This window comes from Macrobrachium nipponense, chromosome 35 (assembly GCF_015104395.2).
Source record: "Macrobrachium nipponense isolate FS-2020 chromosome 35, ASM1510439v2, whole genome shotgun sequence".
NCBI lineage: Eukaryota > Metazoa > Arthropoda > Malacostraca > Decapoda > Palaemonidae > Macrobrachium > Macrobrachium nipponense.
In genome coordinates this window covers 60,004,203-60,029,372 of record NC_061096.1, presented here as the reverse complement: position 1 = coordinate 60,029,372, position 25,170 = coordinate 60,004,203, and the positions used below count along the sequence as shown (strand labels likewise).

The 25,170-nt window shown below is 38.0% G+C and overlaps 1 protein-coding gene across 1 annotated transcript in view; it reads right to left on the bottom strand.

The window, feature by feature from the left end:
- LOC135208834 (circadian locomoter output cycles protein kaput-like) overlaps positions 1–25,170 on the bottom strand; it is a 341,286-nt gene that overhangs the window by 175,603 nt on the left and 140,513 nt on the right. Inside the window, 1 exon segment of the mRNA XM_064241398.1 lies at positions 23,057–23,110. Within this exon segment, the coding sequence (XP_064097468.1) occupies positions 23,057–23,087 (31 nt within the window). The 5' untranslated portion in view covers positions 23,088–23,110.

Sequence of the window (25,170 nt, the reverse complement as noted above, 5' to 3'; positions counted from 1 at the left end):
CGCTATGACTGACTACTACAATGGAAAAAAAAATTGCGCTGAATGAAGCCTCGTGAATGAAGCAACGGGCCACATGCGGTTCTGAGAGCAAAACCCTGCAGAGCAGCCACATAATATATTCGTGTCTTTTGAGGTTTCACAACAACAGCGTCGAAGTGAATTACAACTTCCAGAAAAACTTCGGCTGAAGGACACATTGAATAGCATCTGCGGCCATCCATTGCTGTGTACAAGACATTCTGATTCTACGTCATGAAAGGGGCAAGCAAAGAAAACCGCATTTGTGGATTTGTGGAAATCTTAGTTGACCAGAAGACGATAACAAACTGGTCCTGGCAGTGGGTCCCTTCCCTATACCTGTTCTGGTTTATCTTGTCGTTGAGGGAGGGTTGCATAATGCACAACAACTACCATTCTCCACAGACCAACTCGCCCAGGAGTGCGCACAAAAGTCCTCAGAATGACAGCTGCTCGGTCGGAAGAGGACAGTAACAACCATTCGAGCTTGATGGTTTCGACCAAATTGTACTCACCCGAATAGCTTTTAAAAATTTATAAGCATTCACTTTTGGGATTCTAGCTGACGTGTATATTCTTTTTGCTTCGCTTACCATTTCGAGTCGATGTTTCCTTATCACAAGAAATCCCCCAACCCCCGCCGCAACCCAAAAAAGTGATCGAGTAGGCTTTAATGGCTCCTTTCAACATGCAATAACTTATCTCTCAAATGAAATCCCAAAGCGCCACTCAAGTACGACAAATCGAAAAGAAGCGTAGCAATGAAAATGTAAAGTAAGAATAATAAAGTAAATGATAAAACTATTGATGAATTCTCATAAATAATGTATAATAAACGAATATCCATACAGCTTTTGAAGGCAAAAGGCAATCAAACGGCCAACCTGACCACTGAACCTTGGAAAAGAGATCGTCGCAACAATCACGCTCACCGTATTGACAAATTCACAGAGGTTCAGTCAGTCGTAGCACCCCATGTTTTTACGATGTCAATGGCCACGCCTACTATGGAAACCCCTTCATCTCCTGTAATGATCACTCTACCCGCAAGAGCAATGGATGACAACACGAAATCACAGCTATAAGCAAAAACACAACACCAAAGCAGTTCATTTAGCCTGTGAACAAAAGCATGTTTACTGCACATTTAAAAAGGTCATTACTAACTCCAATGAATGGGACGAGAAAACAATCAAATTAAACATGACTGGTCATCTCACATTCGTCGTTTCCTTACCTTTAAACAGTTCAATATTTACAGAGGTATTTCACAACCTTCCTTGCAAAACTACAGCAATTCCTTCTTGACCAAGACACTGGGGATGAAGCTTAAGACTCTCAAGAGATTCTGCATCACGACTTCAAAGCGACCTGCGCCGCGTCAGCACTTTTTTTTTTTTTTTTTTTTTTTTTTTTTTTTTTTTACGTATAATAAGGATTTTATATAAGCAGATGTTTATTTGCTCACTGAATGCCTTCATTCATTGTCTGCTAATGTGGAAATCGTGCACCCATAACGTTATATATGACAGTAATAACGTTACATATGACCGTAATAACGTTATATATGACAGTCATACAGGGTGTCCATAAAGTTCCAGTACCATTACAAGTATTTATTGCTCAGAATGGTACTGGAACTTTATGGACACCCTGTATAAGGTTCGAAACGGGAAGATCCGACCCTAAGGACGTTGGGAACTGAATCGAACACAGAACTTAGGCCAAAGGCGAAGCACTGGGACCTATGAGGTCATTCAGCGCTGAAACGGAAATGGACAGATAAAGATTTGAGAGGTGTAACAGGAGGACGACCTCGCAGTTGCACTACGAATCAACTGTTAGGAGACGGACGAGAATATGAAAGGACGTACAGTGAAAGGAACGTCAGGGGTGGCAGCTAGGGGCCGAAGGCACGCCGCTAAGAACCTTTAAGTAATGCCTGCAGTGCACCGCACGAGATGCACTGACGGCACTAGGGCCTCCCCTCCCCTTACGGAGTAAGGACGTTACGAACTATCGCGAAGGTCGACCCAAGGTACCTTCATTATTCATATTTATATAGAGGGGCCAATATTGCGAGAGACCGAGCCTGGGATGGACGACGGCAAGTCTTAACAAGGAGTTCACAACCCTAAAACTCTAGTTGCTATACTTGAGAGAATTGTATTCTTATAAAGCTTGCTTTTCCCACTTGAACGCCTCGACACTGTAAGCAATAAAATCTGTAGAAAATTTTTTTACACAATAAACAATCAAATAAATTTCATCGAATACATCAAAATAATAAATTCACTGACAGCGCAGAAAAAGTCTTTGCTTAAAAGCATATTGAAATAATATGAGCAGAGCTCTCGATGAATAGATATTCACATAATTAATAAATAACAAAAAAGAAAAATACTTCCGCATTAAATAGTGAAAAGTAATCTATGGTGAATGAAGTACCTCTCCCGCATCAATATTTACAAACAGTTCAACAAATAATTTTTTTTTTTGTCGTAAAGTAACCAAATTAAACGAAAAAAAAAGATCTCAAAAGAACCAAGATATTTAAATAAATATGACCACATAATTATTGAATCAATAATCATACGAATATTTGCAAGCATTAGATAATTCTTTGATATCACGAACCAAAGAAATGGAGTACTGTAGACAGCACAAATCCTACGATTCATGATAAAAAGGCGAGACAATGCAGCAGTAGACGCAGGAATAGAGTGGGGGGGGGAGGGGGGGGGGGTTACCCTTTCGTGGTAGGGAGTGGTGTCAAGAATAAGAAAAGGTGGGATATGAGACCTTAATCCTTCCACCTTGTAAAAAAAAAAAAAAAAAAATGACAAGACGGGAAAGGTAAATAAACTCTTAAGATCCCAACTCCCCAAAAGAGAAAAAAAACCTGCTGGATGAAACCTACATGGAAATGTCAATGCAAACATTAAATCATTTCATTTCCTCCTGCCTTCGTCTATTCAATAAAAACATTCTATAACTCTGCAGAAATTACACAACAAGCACACAGCCATAAAAATAATTTGCCGCGCACTGTGACATATTGCTATTAACGTGACCACTTAGGCAAACGCATTACGCAACTTGACATCATCATGGGGGGCGGGGGGGGGAGGGGGGGGAATTTACTATGGGAGAATTGCAAGCACTCACTTAAAGGTGATGGAAGAGAGAGAGCGGCTGTAGGGTAAAAACAAAAAAAAAAAAAAAAAAATCCCATCACACGACTTAGTACTTGTCAAAAATCATGGCGAAATCAATCAAACTTGCTACAACGACGATACTCGTTACCGTAGAAATTTTACTTTATATTTAAAGCGTGTAATTCATTTCATGTTAACTTCCTTCCGTTTGTGGCCCTTTTCTTTTCGTTCCATACGAAATTACGAACATTTTGAATCGTGAAAATACGTCCAGAGCTGAGGTCAGCTGATGTCAACGCTTGCCTGCCTAATGGGAGCCAGCCATACTTCAGTCGCGTTTACGTTTGAGCACAAAAGCAAGCAAGCCATGGGGAGAGGCGAAAGCCAGTCCAATCAGATTTCAGAGTACTGGCTGTGATCGATCTGGAAAATTATTTGACAAAAATAAAGCCGATAAACTAAATTACAATAACAATATATATATATATATATATATATATATATATATATATATATATACATATACATATATATATATATATATATATCTATATATATATATGTAAAAATTCTGTTAAACAACATTTTTACCATATCCTATATATATATATATATATATATATCATATATATCTATATACATTATATTATATATATACATAATATATATATCTATATATATATATATATAATATTAATTTTAAAAAAATGGTTTTTGTTACAAAACAGAACATTTTTAACAGTTATATCCTTTTATTAGATATATATATTATATATATAAATAATAATTATATATATATATATATTATATATATATATACATATAATATATATATATATATATATTATATATATATTTATATATATAGACAAATAGAAAGATATATACATATACATATATACATATGCATATATATACATATTTATATTAATATATAAATATGCACTAAATTATTATTGAGCACGCACTACATTATCAGGCGATTTCAAAATTCATTTAGTGCACTATGAAATCGTGCCTCAAGAAACAGCTGGCTGTTGCTAATAGTAGTGATTTAGCGGTACCTTATCTACCAAGTTCCTACCGACGAGGAAAACACTTCCAGAATTCAAAACGAGAAAGCAGTCGAGTTGCATAACTAATTACACACTCCAGGGCGAGTGTGTGTGTGTGTGTGTGTGTGTGTGTGTGTGTGTGTGTGTGTGTTCCCGCGCATGCACGCCGAGTCTCCACTAGGGTTCTTACAGCAATCAAGGCTATTGCAGTCAATAAGAAAAGAGAGGGATAGAAAGGAAAAAAAAATTAACAAATCAATACTCGTCCTTCCAGTATTGCTTCTCGAGTTTGAGGGAAGATGATATATATATATATATATATTAATCCTTCGCATATCGCGTATTGGCCTTAGATTTATCCCAGGCTTAAAAAATGGCATTCAGAATCAGCTCCTTCACCAATCACGGTCCGGAGTTTTTCACGAGATCTTGGTTTCCGGATTGAAAGGGTGGGCACATTCTTCATTCTCTCCTTAAAAAGGAACTTCCCATAAAACTAGGATGGCAGCAGAGTGTGTGTGTGTGCGTGTGTATACACAGAAGATGACGGTATTAATGCCTCAATATGAATAAATACACTTCATACACACACACACATATACATATAATATATATAAATATATATATATATATATATATATATATATATATATATATATATATATGTATGAAATGTGTGTGTGTGAAGATAGAAGGCCCATAAAAAACTATTGAACGTTGCAACCATATTTAGTGCTTTATGGGCGTTTTATCTTCATACAATACTGTTGTATTACAGTAAAAGACATTCAATATATATATATATATCATATATATATATATATATATATATATATATATATATATATATATATATATATATATGTGTGTGTGTGTGTGTGTGTGTGTGTGTGTGTGTGTGTAGCCCTTCCCCAGAATTCATGAACCACTTCTGGAATTTAATTTACGTTATCATTGATTATCTTTTCATTAGATGAAACCTATTCACCTGGAACAAACACAGGGACCATTGACTTGAAATCCAATTTTCCGAAGAATGTTGGCATTAACCCCCCCACTGTTAAAGACCCAACATATAAACAGTAACTCATCATGATACAGAGCCAGTGTGACTTCTCATCGCCCTGGGGGGAGGCGCGAACCCGCAACGTCTGAGTGACATGCCACGACGCTAGCCACCTAGCAAGTGAATATGGGATAGTTGGCCAGTTGTGTGTGTGTGTGAGAGAGAGAGAGAGAGAGAGAGAGAGAGAGAGAGAGAGAGAGAGAGAGAGTGGAAAATGTCTAAATGATTAAAGAAATGATAATACTAGCAATATCTACCGTCACAAATCTTCGATAAAATTACGAACGAGAAATAACCTCTATTAATTATGTAACTTACATCTACATGACAATCGGAGATGAATCTGACATTTCATGTTTTTATCATAATTTTTTTTCTTTCTTTTTACAAAATATTCCTAGTATGTCGCAAACTTCTGATAAATACCTTGTTTGACCTTTGGCAGACAAGACCATCTCGATATCCTTATGCCACAAATACCTACCTACCTACACACACACACACACATACACACACAAAACCTTCGTTCTCTTTCAATAGAACCCGGGAGAGAGATTCACACAGCCGTGAAACTCCATGGTAAAAGGCTGGCATGACATCATTAAAGTTCTCTGGTGACCCCATGTGGAATAATTATACCATTAGGGGCACATGAGAGAGACGACCACAAACGTCAGCGGTCAACATCGGAGCTTTCCAGAACGAACTGAGACATTTAATCTTAAATAAAGAAAATAAAACTACTGAGGCTAGAGGGCTGCATATTGGTATGCTGATCATCCACCCCCTCGATCATCAAACATACCTAATTGCAGCTCTCTCGCCTCAGTAGTTTTATTGTTCTATTTAAGGTTAAAGGTAGCCATAATCGTACTTTTGGCAGGCAGCGCTATAGGTACCAGCAACACAGGCCACTACCGAACCGTGGCTGAGAGTTTTACGGACCGCGGCTGAGACCACCACCGTCACATACCTTACCACTAAACAGAGGCTTCAACAAAATAGTTGTGTAAGGTGCTCCAAAGGAATCTAGAAATTAGCAAGGTCATGATGCGCTCATGATGGTACGAATTTAATGTCCTCCATTAAAATACATAAAAGCGATCCTTTTCAGCACTTAAGAACCCACAGAGACTCGTTCCATGGGTCTCCTTTTCTCAGGTTGGATGGAGCAGGCCGCCCTTTTCAGCACTTGGCGACCTTGAGTAGGTCATTCTCAGGCTCATCGGTGGAGACTGGGCTGACCATACCTTCTCTATAGTCTACAGTCTAGCAAATCTTCCCCTACAAATAGGGTGACTGGAATATCCAAGCTGCTGTTTCCGATGACTGAGTCACTTTACGGTTTTGAAACTGCCTTGCGAAGGTGGTCACTGCATAACTATAGCTGGTTCACTTAAGGTAGATTCCTGGATGAGCTACCTATGCTTACGAGACGTTTGTTCGACGGCCGGTGATTGGCTGGTTTACCGGGAGGTATAGGCAGCTCCCAGCCAGTCAGCGGCCGCCAGACAAACGGCTCGTAGGCATAGGGCTCACCTTGAAAGTTGAGTATGTAGTACCACGGATCTCCACATCCTTGTAACAGAGTTCACACGTTCTAGAATCTAGATACACCCATGGCTACTTTGCAACGATTTCACTTAAAGGTAGGAAACTTATTAGACAGTTATAATCATGGGATTTTAATATTCTTTTCAATAATATACTTTTATTCTTTCCTTCCCTGATATGAAATTTAACTTCTAAGTATGGACAACCTACTCTGTGCAAGCTTGGTGCACAGATTCAAGGATTCTGCCTCGTTCATTAAGAATGTGTGCGCCTCGCAATAGTCAGCCTTATCAATATGCACAGTCAATAAACTTTCCACTGATGAGTAATATTCTGGAACGTAATGCCTAGATCGAAGTAAAACGACGAGTGTAACCAAGTCCGCTCCAAATTCATCTCGTGATCAAAATCAAGGTCACCCTTGAGAATCGAATCACTCCCCCTCCTCACCCCCAAATCCCCCCCTCCCACCTGCTGGCTTGTCCTACGCGATGGTTACTTTTTATTAAGAAAATACACAGCAAACTTACCAGATAGTTTCTTCAACTTGTAATGATAGTACCACGGTTATGAAGAGACAGAGAGTAACAGCATATATTCATTATCGACTTTTGATATTCAACTAATGGTTTTTCTCCACAAGAATAAAAAACAAAATGTAATCAACCGAACAAATAGTTAATATTTTTTTAAGTTTTTTACACTGGTTAGAAAAACATCTCTGGAGGGGTTCGGTGAAACAAAGAACACTCATTTTTTTACTATAATTGGTTAAAAAAAAAAAATTGAAAGCCAGCCGGTTTTTCTGGTCAGATTAACAGGAAATGATATCAGCAGATGGCAACACTATATAGACTTATTATATAGACTTTGTATCAGCCTGTAGAAGTATAGACTGATTTCAAAGTCTAAATAAAAAAGTAGTCTGAAAATAATACCATTTCACTAATATATATATATATATATATATATATATATATATATATATATATATGTGTGTGTGTGTGTGTGTGTGTGTGTGTGTGTGTGTGTGTGTGTGTGTGTGTGTGAATGTATGTATATCAAAAGTAGGGGACAATATTTTCACACTACCTTTTTATTTAGATATTTAGACTTTGAAATCAGTCTATATATCTATAGGCTGATACAAAGTCTATATGATCAACCTATACAATGAAAATAATCAGTGATTGCAATAGAAGTTGCATAAGAGACAATATGGCCAAATAGTATTATATTCATATTTGTAGACACACACACACACACACACACACATATATATATATACATACATAGTATAAGTATATATACGTATATATATATTTATATACCTCTTCATTTAAGGTCATTACGGACATAATGCATACTGTACAAGAATAAAGAGGCGCAAGCGATTCATGTCGGTAAAAGGAATATTTGATCTAACGCATTCTTGAACGAATATGGATTTTGAGTACAATCGACCTGCTGTTGTTTGATCGTCATGAGTTATTGAGAGGAAGCAGTTATGTTAGGCTTACAAACTGGGGTAACATTCTATTCGATAACCCGGTTCCTGATTCTTTACTTATGCTCCCAATCATTAGAACCCATGTTTCTTTTTTTTCCTGAGTAAAGGGTTTTGCACGTATTGAATTGTAAATGAACAAGACTTGCGATCTAATAGAGGTGGTTAGGTGTTATTTGAAATACGACTTTTTCCTTGTGAACGTTTATAATCTTGCACATACATACATACATACATACATACATACATACACACACACACACACACACACACACACACACACACACACAAATATAACTAAAAACCTGAAACGTACATTTTGACCTGACATCTATTCTTCTTCTGTAACATAAAAAAAAAAAATCTGACATGGAGAAATATAAATTCTGCCCCGAGAGATAAACCTCTTCCAGGTTACATATTAATCTTTTCTGGAAAAGTCTTTGAACTTTCTACTATATATCGAAGATCAGTCTCCATCAATCAGCATCAAAGGAGACCGAGTAGAGTCAGTTTCAAAAGCCACGATTCTAATTCAGTTCAGTCGATACCATCAAAAGTGTAGGAAGATTCTTAAATGAGAAAATGCTCAAAGGATTTGTCCTCATACCTAAGCACATTAACCGAAGTGTGGGTAGATTTGGGGTAGTTCATTCGAACTTGAACAGGGCCTAACTATGCGTATTATTATTATCAGTATTATTATTGAAAGATATTGCTGCATCAGCTGCATTTAACTTGTAAATAGTCTTCTCTTTGTTTCTAATAATTGCTTTCTCTCTGCTATTACAACTGGCGGGTATTGCGCCGATATGATTTATCAGGAGTCAATTTCAGGGATATTGCTTTCAAATTTATTTTATTTTTTTATTTTTATTTTTTTCATCACAGTCCTCCAATTCGACTGGGTGGTATTTATAGTGTGGGTTTCCGGGTTGCATCCTGCCTCCTTAGGAGTCCATCACTCTTCTTACTATGTGCGCCGTTTCTAGGATCACACTCTTCTGCATGAAACCTGGAGCTACTTACAGCTTCTAGTTTTTCTAGATTCCTTTTCAGGGATCTTGGGATCGTGCCTAGTGTTCCTATGATTATAGGTACAATTTCCACTGGCATATCCCATATCCTTCTTATTTCTATTTCAAGTCTTGTTACTTATCCATTTTCTCCCTTTCTTTCTCTTCAACTCTGGTGTCCCATGGTATTGCGACATCAATGAGTGATACTTTCTTCTTGATTTTGTCAATCAACGTCACGTCTGGGGTATTTACACGTATCACCCTATCTGTTCTAATACCATAGTCCCAGAGGATCTTTGCCTGATCGTTTTCTATCACTCCAGGTTGGTGCTCGTACCACTTGTTACTGCAAGGTAGCTGGTGTTTCTTGCACAGGCTCCAGTGGAGGGCTTTTGCCACTGAATCATGCTTCTTTTTGTACTGGTTCTGTGCAAGTGCCGGACATTCGCTTGCTATGTGGTTTATGGTTTCATTTTTCGTATTGCACTTCCTACATATGGGAGAGATGTTATTTCCATCTGTCGTTCTTTGAACATATCTGGTTCTTAGGGCCTGATCTTGTGCCGCTGTTATCATTCCTTCAGTTTCCTTCTTGAGCTCTCCCCTCTGTAACCATTGCCATGTGTAATAGCTGGCCAGTTCTTTAGTCTGTCTCATGCATTGTCCGTGCATTGGTTTGTTATGCCAGTCCTCTGTTCTGTTTGTCATTCTCCTGCCTCTGTATATTTCTGGGTCTTCGTCTACTTTTATCAGCCCTTCTTCCCATGCACTTTTGAGCCACTAGTCTTCACTGGTTTTCAGATTGCCCCAGTGCTCTGTCCTCGATGTTGACGCAGTCCTCTATACTTGGTAGTCCTCTCCCTCCTTCCTTTCGTGTTATGTATAGTCAGTCCGTATTTGCTCTTGGGTGTAGAGCTTTGTGTATTGTCATATGTTTCCTAGTTTTCTGGTCTATTATTATTATTATTATTATTCGGACGGAGGCCTTCTCTGAGGGCAGTGGCATTAAATATTATAGCTGTTACAACGGCATTTAATTTATATAGAACCTTCTCAATTCATTTTATTGTCTTTTTCTCATCACCATGTAACAGCTATAATATTATTATTATTATTTGTTTTTAAACTGAAATATTTGTACACTTACATAACTGTTGATTTGTTTCTCCATTATTATTATTATTATTATTATTATTACTGTAATTTCAGCGAATGAAACCTATTCACATGGAACAGGCAAACGTCAAAACACCAAAGGTTAACGACGCCGGGGGACGGGGGGGGGGGGGGGGGGGTAGAAGGGGAGAACTGTCTGTGGAGTTAGAGTGGGGGGGGGGGCAGAAACGGGTTAGAAGGGGAGAACTGTCTGTGTGATGAGTGGGGAGGGGGGAAGGGGCAGAAACGCAGAAACGGGTTAGAAGGGGAGAACTGTCTGTGGAGTCGATCTCAGCAAGATCCGACCATCAAGTCTAGCCGCGTAATTCCTCGCCTTTGATTCGCCATATACAATCCTGAGATTCCCAGAACTGGCCTAAAGGGAATCCTGCGCTTCCTTTTCATTAAGAGCCACGAAAAAAGGGCCACTTGATGAAATCATTCACGGGCACACGGCATCGATCGCGAAATAACTGAGAAAATGAATAGGCAAGCGTAGAAGGAGGGTGGCCAAATAAGGTTTATTGTTAATGAGGATGGGCGCTCCTGGAACTCGCGAAAATAAGAAACGCGAAAAACAAAATGAAAGTTAAAATCACTAAGAAAACGAATAGACAAGCGTAGAGAAAGGGTGGCCAAATTTGGTTTGCTGTTAATGAGGATGTGAGCCCCTGGAACTCGCGAAAATAAGAATCGTGCTAAACAAAGTGCAAGTTAGCAAAATTAATTAGTGAAAATTTGAAAAATTAATAAGTGAAAATTGGAAAAATTAATTATAAGTCGTTCCCGGTGGTAAAGAATTTCATTCTAGGCAATTCAAGGGCTATAAGATCGGCTTGCCGAACCTAGGGTACTCCCCTTCCGTCTTTATAGATATTAATCTCTGTTTTATCCAACATTCGCATATCCCTATGGACAATTATGCATCTCCTAAATTGCAGAAGTTACCCGCTCTTCCTACTGTTATCCTCTGTACGAATGACCTTAGCCAGGAAAAAAAAAAAAAACATTCTTTTCCCAGTTGAGACTTTCCAGATAATTCAACTCACCACAACTTCTAACTACACCTCCGAGCCATCAATCATCTTTCGCATTCTATCCTCAAATGTTCTTTCTTCATCTTGACCATAATCTAAAACTGAATTCCGTGACCAAGTCATATTTAGCGTCTCCAATTCTCCCATTCAATTCTCCCATTCAGCTACAAGTTTCTCAACGATAAGAAAAAATAACAATTAAACTTCCTATTGACGTTTAAGGTGACCCATTCACTTCAGTTATATTCTGATGGTTCATGATGTTCAAATTGCTAAGTCTAACTCTCAAAAACTGGCGTTTTTTTCGAACGTCGTATTCCTTCCTTGATGCGCACCAGTTGATATCCAAGTAAATCGCATACGTCCATATTTGGAGCAATGTCTCATTGTTCATTGTGGTCCCCCACTTGCTTTAGCCCCTCCTATCGACAAGGCTCTGAAGCGCAGGTTATCCATAAGTAGACAGTCCCTAAAAATCAATGGCCGGCACTAATGAATCTATTTTCAATCTCCGTCACGTCCGTCAGCATTCCAACTCCTAACTTACATTACTTATTCCAGACTAAACTCCCAAAGAGAAGTCACAACACATCACGACATTCTTCCTGTTGCCGGCGTAATTCCACGATGGCACGACTGATAATGCACTGAAGCTTAAGTATATCTTAGTTTAACCAGACCACTGAGCTGATGAACAGCTCTCCTAGGGCTGGCCCGGAGGATTAGATATTTTTACGTGGCTAGGAACCAATTGGTCACCTAGCAACGGGACTTGAAGCTTATTGTGGAATCCGAACCACATTATATCGAGAAATGAATTTCTATCACCAGAAATAAATTCCTCTGATTCCGCGTTGGCCGAGCCGAGAATCGAACTTAGGACCACCGAATTGGTAACCGAGCACGAAAACCACTCGTCCAACGAGAAACTAATGCACTGAAGCGTGTGACTATACTTCGAAAATGGCAGCAAACCTCAAATACATTACTTGGGAGAATTTTGAAAGGCGTTTTTGCATACTTCCTTGATAAACGCATGCTTCAAAGACGATCGTTTTCTGCGATGTATTAGTAAAAGCGCATCGTTACTACGTATGTATGCTTGTATATTCATGTGTGTCTGAGTTTATATATTTATATATAAATATACATATGTGTATATATAAGTATATATATACAAATACAAAATATACTATATACATAAACCATATAAAGATATATACATTTATATATGTGTATATATGTCAGTGTGTGCATGAGAGAGAGAGAGAGAGAGAGAGAGAGAGAGAGAGAGAGAGAGAGAGAGTGCATGATAGATAACTTCAGATCTGGTAAAAAAAAAAAAAAAAAAAAAAAAAAACGCGATGCGATCCATTTAGGGACGATGATCAATATAATTATTAATATTAGTATATATATATATATATATATATATAGTATATATATGCCTTAGAAAAAACAGTAGATGCACGTGACTTATATAATATATATATATAACGCTTGTCTGCGTTCGACTTGAACGCAAAATCGACCAAAAGATTCTCTCTCTCTCTCTCTCTCTCTCTCTCTCTCTCTCTCTCTCTCTCTCTCTCTCTCTCCAAAAAAAGTTTGTATTATAACAAGGAAAAGATCTCATTAAATCATTAAAACATTTGGAAGCCACGACACTATATCGAAATCCGTGTACTATATGAATTCACTTCCAGTTCTAAGTGGTGTATATTGGTATCCCTGTCTGCATACTTTATTTACCGGTTAAAGCCGAACAGTAAGACATTAAGAAAGCACTGCACAGGGGCCTGCAGTAAAAGGACTGTGAATACAAACAAAACACAAAAGTCTGCAGTGCAATGCTCGTGAATACAAAAACCTGAACGGAGAACCAAATTCATTAACATCCGAAACGCCTATGCTGGGTTAGCCTAAGTTTTAATGATTTAAATTTAAGTTAAAGTTATAATCGAATTAAAAAAGACCTGTTCAGTAAATTTAGGCTGTACTAATTTGCGGAAAACCTAAGTTATCCGATAAGCTTGTGACTCCTTCGTGGTAGACAATGTAATACATGTTCATCCTTTTAAAATGGCATTCTGGCGTCACGTCACACTGACAGATGGTAGCAGATAATAGGCACGACTTCAATACATACGTATCTATAATTACGGCTATGAAGTAATTCTCTCCTTCCAGTTGTTGTGCTTTATATATAATATATTATATAATATATAATATATATATATATTATATATATATAAACCACACTGAAACACACATGTATACATATACTATATATATATTATATATATATATATATATATATATATATATATATATATATATATCTTACAAAGAAGTATCGAAGTATCTAGTTAACCAATAAAAACATAACATTTAAAAGTATAAAACCATATTTTGCATTAAGTGTAATTACATGCCTTCAAATTTATTTTCAATGTTAAAACAACACAGGCTTCTTCGTCTCTTTTATATATATATATATATATATATATATATATATATATATATATTATTATATAGCTTGCTTGAGAGTGCTTTGAAGCAGAGTTTTCACTCTAGTGTTTCACTTTCCTCGTGGCTACACGCGCAAGTTTAAATGTCGACACTGCCTAAATTAAAATACAGGAAAAGAAAACGACCACAAGCTACCACCGAAGAACCAGAATCCCACTAACGCTTTCGACTGCAGCTTCTATATATAAGGATCCAGACATGGATTAATCCCGTCCATAAAATCCAAAACGCTGCGGGCTATTTCTGGAGCGAATTTCCGACTTAGATTTACACAAACGCAGGGGACCTCTAAGCGCCAGAGATATCCTGATTTAATGACTGAAGCAAAATCCTCATCATGACGGCTTAACGAATTAATCCTAATTGCAATTCGCACCGGCCGAGTTACGAAGTCAGACACCTACTACTGCGGGGGAGGAGGAGCTACAATCGCAGCTAGTTTACCCACACCGTAAAATTATGGCGGTATCATAAGAGAGGGTCAATGCGGTACGCGCCTACTCTTAGGAAAGTTACGCCAAGTCTAGTCGCTCGGACCAAGGTAGCTTTTTGATCATGCGTATTTCGTCCGGGGGCATGTCGAACAAGACAGACTGTTTTATACACACACACACACACACATACACACACAAAATAAATATGTGGATATGCCCGCATTTTGCGTTTTATCATTCAGACATCACCCCTTCAGATTTCAGATTAGCAACCCAAAACCTATACCAGCTAGGAGGACATGAGCTATATCCAAACCCATAAACGTCTAAATACACTGAGCCTAACTCGGCTCTATTTGAATCAAGCAAGGTTACTTTATGTGTAGAAATCAGAGTTGGCAATGATTAAATCAATGACTTTTTCAATCAAAAAATCATGATTTTTTTTTTAGCTTTTTTATTTGAAAGCAAACAAATTGAAAAATATGTTTGGAGGTTAATAAAAACTTAAGCATAAATGTGCTGCATCTATTCATTTCGATATAGAAAAACTTTAGGCCAGAACTGGAAACCTAAAAGATAAATCTATTGTCATAAAATACATTTTGAGGGGGAAAAGGATGGAAAAAACACCCAAAGAATTGAAAAAAATCAATCAATCAAAAAAGTCAAATAAATAAAAAAAATAAATGAACCACTGATTTTTTTTAATAAAAAAAAACTCACCAACCCTGGTAGAAATATATCAAATAGTTTGGTTTCCTTGTGTGCTATTCCACAGCTGTTTCAAGTTTCCCAACGTCTTTGCTTGGAGCCTGCCTAACCCAGAGTTCATGATTCAGCATTGACCTCCTTTTTTTTTTATTCAGCGTACACAAATGAGAAATTGCATGACTTTTCGTCTAGTTCCGTATGAAAAATTTTTCCATGTGAATAAAGTAACTTATTATTCACTATTTTCCCTAATATAGTTGAGTTAATAAACACGAGTTCTAGCGCTCTCAAGCATTAGTCACGCAAGCAACACCTTTTCTTAATTCCTGTTTGGTAAATTCGCCCAAAACCATGAACTCTGGGTTAGGCAGCTCCAAGCAAAGACGTTCGGAAACGTGAAACAGCTGTGGAATAGCAGACAAGGAAACCAAACCATTTGATATATTTTTATCGAGGTTGGTGAATTTTTTTTTATTAAAAAAAAAAATCAGTGATTTATTTTATTTTTTTATCTATTTGATTTTTTGGATTTATTTCGTCTCATTTGCAACCAGTCCATCAGTTATTCCAGAACTGACTTGGCTGTTAAAACTGAAATAAACGTTGAGTAAATTTTCTTTTCCGGTAGTCACTCTATTTTTCATATCCTTACTTTGTAAGATGCTGGGGAGAACAACATGATGCCTCCAAATAAGGAAGTAATACATCTCTCGCCTCCAAAAAAGGAAGATTATAATCAGCGTTGGGGAAAATGGAGAAAGAGGCCCACTTCTTTACTATAATGAGGGAATAAGGTACAGCAATTCATCAAAAGCCATTAGAAAAAGTCAAACTACGTTTTCACACGCATCGGAGCATCACAAGCCCTAGGAAAACGTCAATGCACGTTTTCACACGCATCAGAGCATCAAAAGCCATAAGATAACGTCAAACTACGTTTTCACACGCATCGGAGGCATCAACAGGCACCTAAGAAAATGTCAAACTAACATTTTTCACAGAAGAATCAGAGCATCTATAAAAGCCCTAAAAAAACATTCAAACTACGTTTTTCACACGCTTCGGAACGGAAAATCAAAAGCACTAGGAAAACGTCAAAGTACGTTTTCTCACACATCGGAGCATCACAAGACCTAAGAAAACGTCAAAGTACGTTTTCACACGCATCAGAGCATCACAAGAGCCTAAGAAAACGTCAAACTACGATTTCACACGCATCGGAGCATCACAAACCTTAGGAAAACGTCAAACTACGATTTCACACGCATCGGAGCATAACAAGATTAAAGAAAACGTCAAACTACGTTTTCCCACGCATCAGAGCATCACAAGACCTAAGAAAACGTCAAACAACGTTTTCACACGCATCGGAACATCAAAAGCCCTAAAAAAAGTCAAACTATGTTTTATCACATCGGAACTTCACAAATCCTAAGAAAACGTCAAACCACGTTTTCACATGCATCAGAACATCACAACCCTAAGAAAACGCCAAAGTACGTTTCCACGCACATCGGAGCATCACAAGCCCTCGGAAAATAACAAAGTACGTTTTCTAACGCATCGGGGCATCACAAGCCCAAAGAAAACGTTAAACCACGATTTCACACCCATCGGAGCATCACAAGCCTTAGGAAAACGTCAAACTACGTTTTCACACGCTTCGGAGCATCAAGCCCTAGGAAAACGTCAAAGTACGTTTCCACACGCATCGGGGCATCAAAGGCCCTACGAAAACATCAAATTACGTTCTCACACGCATCAGAACATCACAAGCCCTAAGAAAACGTCAAATTATGTTTTCTAAGGCATCGGAGCATCACAAGCCTTAAGAAAATGTCAAACTACGTTTTCACACGCATCGGAGCATCACAAGCCCTAAAAAAAGGAAGTGTTATGACGACCATTTGGCAGAAGTGTTAGTAGGACAGGGCGTTATCAACCAAGAGAGCTGACCCGTCGATTTTGACTTACTGTCTCCCTCGTATAACCCACAATGTTTTCCTTTTATCTCACATATTACTTTACGCAAAGGAAAATGCAGCATGTAAGCAAAGCGTGGGAAGGGGATCTCTCATCGAAATAACTTCCGTCAAGTTTGAACTTGCACGGATACCAACGTTGCTTGGAAGCACATAAAATGACTTCGTTCTCGCTGACCTCCAGAATATATTTACAATTCCTTTGCCAGCAAAGGCATAACTTTTAACAATGCTCGCGAGAATTTGCGAAAACGAGGATATTCATCGTAACAAGGATGATCATGCCGTCAGACATGACGTAAAAGCTAAATTGATTGTTCATAGTTACAACGTACACTTATGTTCTCGATCTCCTTATGCTCTCTCGACAAGGCCTCTCAATAAAAGCGTCGAATACGACGTGAGAAATAAACTAAGAAGCTCTTGCTCCTCACGACAATTTAGCCCAAATAAATGAGAAATACTACTCTAAAAAAATGTTTCCACCTTGAAACAAAAAGGCCAAAAAGGCAAAGTCTAAATCACTGCATTATTTATTTCTAATTCGAATCGAGGTGAAACCCGAGTGGACTATTACCAGGTAAGCAAGAAAAAGTCGCAGAAGGAAAAGACGAGAGAGCCCTTGAGCAGGAGTCGGAATGTGGAAACAAACGCTAGAGCGGTGATGTAGTAGATAACCTTGGCCTTGTAGCTACTTCAGACGAATGAGACCAATCTTAAGACATCACCAAAAAAAAAATATTAAAAGAATAAGAATGGCGTTCAGGATCCAATTAGATAGAAGTTTTTCTAATTGATGTACAGAGAGAGAGAGAGAGAGAGAGAGAGAGAGAGAGAGAGCAGCGGCACTCAAAACATTGCATAAGCGTTACCTAAACAGAGCCATGTTGCCACCACTCGCGAAGGACAGAAAGGGAGAGAGGGAGAGAAGGGGGTGGGGGGGTTTAGGGATACGCAAAACAAAAGGGCCACCCGCAGGAGAGAGAGAGAGGGGGGGGAGGCTTAAAAGACACGGAAGAGAAGCGGAGAGAATAGACGATAAAGACTCTTCTCTCTACGCATTTCTCCACACACTCGCTCAAACAGGCTCAAACCGACTCAAGCGACGGAATGCAAAGAGCAGAGAGAGAGAGAGAAAAAGAGAGAGAGAGAGAGAGAGAGAGAGAGAGAAGCGCCGCCAAGAAAATCCGGATGATTCGCGCGCTCTTTGACATTCTTGGCGCGTCTTGGCATCTTCGCAAACTGTTCATCTAAAACAACTCCACTCCACCGCCACCCACCACCCCCAACCCCTCCTTCCACCCACAAAGAATCAACAAAACTCAAACGAAACACCGGCGAGAGAGAGAGGAGAGAGAGAGAGAGAGAGAGAGAAAGAGATTTCTGCAAATTAAGAGGTTACGACGCCAACGCCAATGAAAGTTTAAACCAAGTTAAAGAGAGGCGGACCCTTTCACATCTAATCCTCTCTAAATATTCGGCCTTGAAATGAGTATGGTCAATTTTATGGTGACCTCGAAAAACACTTAAAAGAAAGAAACTACCAAAACATAGCGGGGGAGAGAGAGAGCTTACCTTACAGACCTTACATCTTGTTCGGGTTGCCCCACGTCCCTCAGTGTGAGGCACCTCTAATGAGTGAGAGAGAGAGAGAGAGGAGAGAGAGAGAGAGAGAGAGAGAGAGAGAGAGAGAGGGGCCATCGCCATGATATTTTAATATTCCCAGACCGAGTTTTACCAATGCTTCGCTGTATCAACAAAAACCAACAAGCAAATGAGATAAGTATATATGAATGACTGGCATAAACCAGTTACGATAAGATAAAGAAAAATTAAAGGTCATTATAATACATCCAGTAAAACAAAAATACACACATGATAACCCAGAATCTTGCCGCATTCTCATGCATCCAACTGCCCGACTGATTTCTGTGAACTGACGTCACAAAAGAGGTGGTCGTCGACCGCAATCCCATACAATCATCCAACGAAACAGTCACTCAATCCGCACAAGGTTGCTAAATACTTCAAACCCTATGTTACGACGCCAGAGTTGAAAAAAATATATAATTTTCTCATAACTAAGTTATGAAAAATTTCTAAGTTATCCGGCGAAACATGCAATCACGGCACAAAGGTTTGCAATGCACTTTCAAGCGCTGCATTACGACTGCATAGAACGGAGAACACCCGTGAACGAACTCTGTCAACTTCGGTACAGGGTCACTGACACGATAATTCTGGGGTATTCTCGGGTATTTCTTCATTGGCACCCCAGTCATTCATTCAGTTCGCCCACTTCTCCGAATGCGGGCAATTCCTGAGAGAGAGAGAGAGAGAGAGAGAGAGAGAGAGAGTCGTGCTTTTATTCAATTACTGATCAAGAAATGATGATGCTTTATTGATTCTTCTAAGCAATCCTATTACCATCTTATCTACAAAACTGATTTATTTGTAAGAGACAAACAAATAAAGCGTTTGAAAGAAGTATATCAGTTAAAATATAACATGCGGTTTACGTAGGACTTGACTCTACAGCAATTCGCTCTTCGACATCAATTTTCCATGAAGAAGCAGAGATAGGTCAGGAATTCGTATTAACGGACCTTCAAGTGATGACGAAATCACCTCTTGTAATCAAACCATTTGAGATCATCGAAGGAAACGGCGCGGGAGTGATTATATGCAGTATAAAATACCTCTTCAGAAGAAACTAGTAAAAAATGCGCCAAAGAAACGGAGCAGTCGATTTTTCTGCACAGCGTGTAATGCTTTATCAAACTCAGCCACAGCCCGGTGGTGGCTTGTCCTACAGCGTTGCCAAACGCAAGATCATGGCTAGCTTTAACCTTTAAATAAAATAAAACGACAGAGGCTTCAGGGCTGCAATTTGGTAGGTTTGATGCTTGAAGGGTGGAGGATCAACATACCAATTTGCAGCCCTCTAGCCTCAGTAGTTTTTAAGACCTGAGGGCGGACAGCAAAAGTGCGGACGGACGGACGGACGGACATATAGCTATCTAAGTAGTTTCCTTTTTCAGAAAACTAAAACAATGATAAGACAGATAAGGTATACATACTCGTATTTCAAAGTCGAAGCCAAAATTCTTTATTCCATTAAAAATATAACTATAAAAGATATAAATAAAGAACTTTAACATACTGCTAATACATTCCAAAATCTGAAAGCGATTTGGATTTTTCCTTAAATAAACAAACGGTATCTTTGCCCTGGATGCTCCATTTATAAAAACCGATGTTTGCAATCTCCCGTAAGAACAACAGCTGATAATGACAGAAATTCTCCACGTCATCGACAAGCGATTTATGAGAGGCGAGGTCAGGGCGCTGACGTTTCCCATCCACGTTCAACGAGATCATTGACCCGGTCTTAGAATTGAATATAGAACTTAGGTCAAAGGCCAAGCGCTGGGACCTGAGATGTCATTCTGCGCTGAAAGGGAAATTGACAGATAGGAAAGTTTGCAAGGCGCAACAGGAGGGAAACCTCGCAGTTGCATGATGGAGCAATTGTTAGAGAGGGTGGAAAGCCAGATGGAAGAATAAGAAAACGAACGGAGGTACAGTAAAAGAAATAAGATGAATCACAGCTAGGGGCCTAAGGAAGGTCTTGAGAAATCCTTCTAAAACACGGACAGGAAAATGTGCAGACGTAACTTCCTTCCAACTTCGCTGGCGAAGGTAATTACACGAGGTTCTTCAAAATAATGAGTGGTGTTGATGGCGAAAAGAAAGTGACGCTCTCAAGAAATTTTTATATAGTATGTCCTGATGGTCACTATTTTATTTATTTATTTATTTATTTATTTATTTATTTATTTATTATTTATTATTATTTATTTATTTAAATATTTATTTATTTATTTATTTTTTATTTATTTATTTTACAAATCGAAACGTTTATAATTGACATGTCATCATGAAGTGATTTTCCCCTTAAGTGACATCCCCTACGCAATAACTATGCATAAGTGACATTCTATTCGGCAATAAGTACCTGTCAATTGAATTTCATCGGGGAATAAGCACGAATAAATGAAATTCGTTGAGAAATAAGTACTCAAAAGTTACATCTCACTATAATATAAGTAATCATAACTGACTTTTCCTTATGAAATGAGTGGTCTCGGTGTAAAGCTGAATGAGCCGCGACCCATAAAACTCACAGCCGGCCGAGGTGGCCTGGGTTGTTGCGTTGCCAGAACCACGATCGTGGAAAACTCTAACTTTAAATAAAATAAAAGCTGCTGAGGCTAGAGGGCTGCAATTTGGTCTGTTTGAAGATTGGAGGATGATGATCAACACACCAATTTGCAGCCCTCTAGCCTCAGTAGTTTCTAAGATCTGAGGGCGGACAGAAAAAGTGCAGACGAACAGACGAAGCCATTCCCAACAGCTTCCTTTTACGGAAAACTGAAAATAGACCTTTCGGTGTTTGTTTGTTTGTTTGTATGGTGTTGTTACGTTGCATGGAACCAGTGATTATTCACCAACGGGACCAACGGCTTTACGTGACTTCCGAACCACGTCGAGAGTGAACTTCCATCACCAGAAATACACATCTCTCACCCCTCTATGTAGTGCCCGATAATCAAACTTGCGGCCACCGAGGTGGAACGCCAACACCATACCGACCACGAAACTCACGTTCCATCGTAAGTTACCCTGAAATAGCTCTTCGTAGTGACTTCACGTTGCATGAGAAGCAACTCCAACTCTCTCGTTATGACATCTTCATAATGAATCTTCATTATGAGACGAGAACACTCGACCACGTGAGTCCCTCAGGTAAGTTCCCTCAGCAGGGGAAAAGTGGACTCAAAATAAAGAATGGATGAGTCTTATACTTCGGCAATAAACATACAGTATTTATGCATTTATGGACGATCCTATGAATCATAGTGCCCTACGTGCTACAGTGTCAATTTAGTTTTCTCTATTTAACTTTAGTACAAATGACAATACAGATTCTCTCTCTCTCTCTTTCTATCTCTCTCTTTCTATATATATATATATATATATATATATATAGTATATATATATATATATATATATATATATATATATATAGAGAGAGAGAGAGAGAGAGAGAGAGAGAGAGAGAGAGAGACGAGAGAGAGAGAGAGAGAGACATATAGACATACATACATAGTATACAATATATAATAATTATTATACATATTATATTACATAGATAAATATACGTATATGTAAATGTATTCTTCTGTTACAACAGGTTACGTCTCAAGTGTAATAAAGAGATACGCCCTTAACGAATATGTCGTTGGTATATAAATAGTATATTTAATGGCCGAAATGCTAATTTGTCCCTGAAGTTCGCCAAGGTCCTCGAGAAAAGGAAAAAAAAAAAAAAAAAATATATATATATATATATATATATATATATATATATATATATATATAATATATATATATATCGGACAAATCTCATCAACCTCAACTCTCCACTTCCTGAAACATCCCTATGCGTATGCGCAAGTACGCGGCATACTCGTCAACAATCACACACAGGAGATACTATAACCTCCTACCATTTACACTGGTACATGCATGTTTTTTTTGTTTTTGTTTTTTTTAACCAGACCACTGAGTTAAAATTAACCCTTCTAGGGCTAGCCCGAAGGATTAGACATGCTATCAAGCAGAATACTTTGGCGTTTCATTACACCAACACTTAAAGAAATGAAAGCCCATCGTGAAACATGAAACGTCTACTGAGAAACTTCGTAATACTTTCAACCGTAACTCGGAAAAAATGGAAGTCTTCCTTCACATCCACTTACCTCTTAACGTCATCTTTTTCGTCGGCATCATCGTCCATTACAGCTCTGAAAGACCTGCAAGGAGAAAATAGAAAGCATTAAAACCTAATCCCGCAAGATCTTAATACCGAGATCTATACTCGAATGGCAACAGACCTTAGGAGGATGGTCGTAGCGGCAATAGGCTGCTATGAAACCGGATAGTCAAATGAGTATATGAATGAAGTCACAATTATAAACCAAGTTTTTGAATCTTTGAAATGGTCAAATGAGTAACTATATAAATTGTCATAATTATGAATTACGTTTTAAATGCAAAGAATTCGAACTGACAATGCAGTATTTGAATAAAGGCATAATTATCATTAAACAAAGAAGGACAATACTGATTGACCGAATATAGAATTTAGGGCAAAGACAAGGCACTGGGAACTATGAGGTCGTTCAGCGCTTACACGCAAATTGACAGTAAAAAGTTTGAAAGGCGTAACAGGCGTGAAACCTGGAAGCAGTTGCACGATGAATCAATTGTTAAAAGAGGGTGGAAAGTAAGGTGGAAGGAAGAGAATATGAAAGGAGGTACAGTAAAAGGAACGAAAGGGGTTGCCGCAAGGGGCCGAAGGCACGCTGCAAAGAACTCTTTAAGTTAATGCCTACACGTAAGGAACTAACCTCCCACCAGCCCACCCCACCCCAACCCCACGGGGGATGATACTAATAAACACAACGGATGACTTTCGAATAACGCCCATTCCCCAGTTGCTAAAACATCCCTGACCTTCAAAAGTGACATCATCATTTACGTCGGACTTCAGATGCCATGAAGTTGCGTCGACTTCAGGGTGTCCAATATATATATATATATATATATATATATATATATATATATATATATATATATATATATATCTATATATATATATACTCACTCCGAGCACGCATAACATCTAATTGCAGCGAGGCACTTCAGGTATATGCCCTTGCCCTTGCCAATTTGTCAGGGTCACGTTTATGCAATGCTCTTTTGATCAGTATCATAAAGCTACCTATTATTCTATAATATATATATATATATATATATATATATTATATATATATATATATATACACTATACCGTTAAAATGTGAAAATGTTCTTCAATAATTTCGTCTAATTCGTTCCACTTTTGTGAGGTATAACACAAGCAAACGGGTGTTGGATTAAAAGAGTTAACCAGCATCGGATATATTTATTTAGTCGATATTATTAGGGTCGATATCATGGATTTTGAGAAAATATTATATGTTTCTTTTTATTTGTAAATTTTTAAAATAAATGAATGGATATATTAATCCAACACCTGTTTGCTTGTGTTATACTTCACAAAAGTGGAACGAATTAGACGAAGTCACTGAAGAACATTTTCACATTTTAACGGTATATATACATATATATATATATATATATATATATATATATATATATATATATATATATATCTATATATATATGTGTGTGTGTGTGTGTGTGTGTGTGTGTGCGCTGTCAAAAAAGATCAAATAACCTAAAAAAAGATAACTGAAAATGACCACCTACACAAAGCTCATAAAAAATTTACATCCAACGACAATAAATTATCACAGAGAGCAGGATGATTTACTGATCCAAATCAACACCCTTCACCACAACAGTTGTTTGCTGGGACAAAGTCTATTACGGGTGATTGAACGCTCCATTTCACTCTGCCAATTACACGTACTTCATCGCCCGACAAACAACAAAGCCACAAAGGGCAATGTCAGGATTCGCTGCGGTTAATCTTTTAACAGGACATAATAAAGGATTCTTATTTTTATTTATAGATCTTTTATATTCTTATATACATCTTTTAATAAAACGCAATACAGAAATCGTTTGCGAAAGATCTATTAATAAGACACATTACAGAAATCTTTTAAGAAACGAATTTGCATCTGCTAGGTCCTTTGTCTGTACCACTTTTAGTAGAACTGACAGAAGGATTCTTTTACGTTACATCTTTTAGCAGAGCTAAATATAGGACTCTTTTGTGACACATCTTTCAACAGAACCAAAATAAAAATTCTTTTTACGTTACAGCTTTTAGTAGAAGAGTTAAAAGGATTCTTTTGAGATA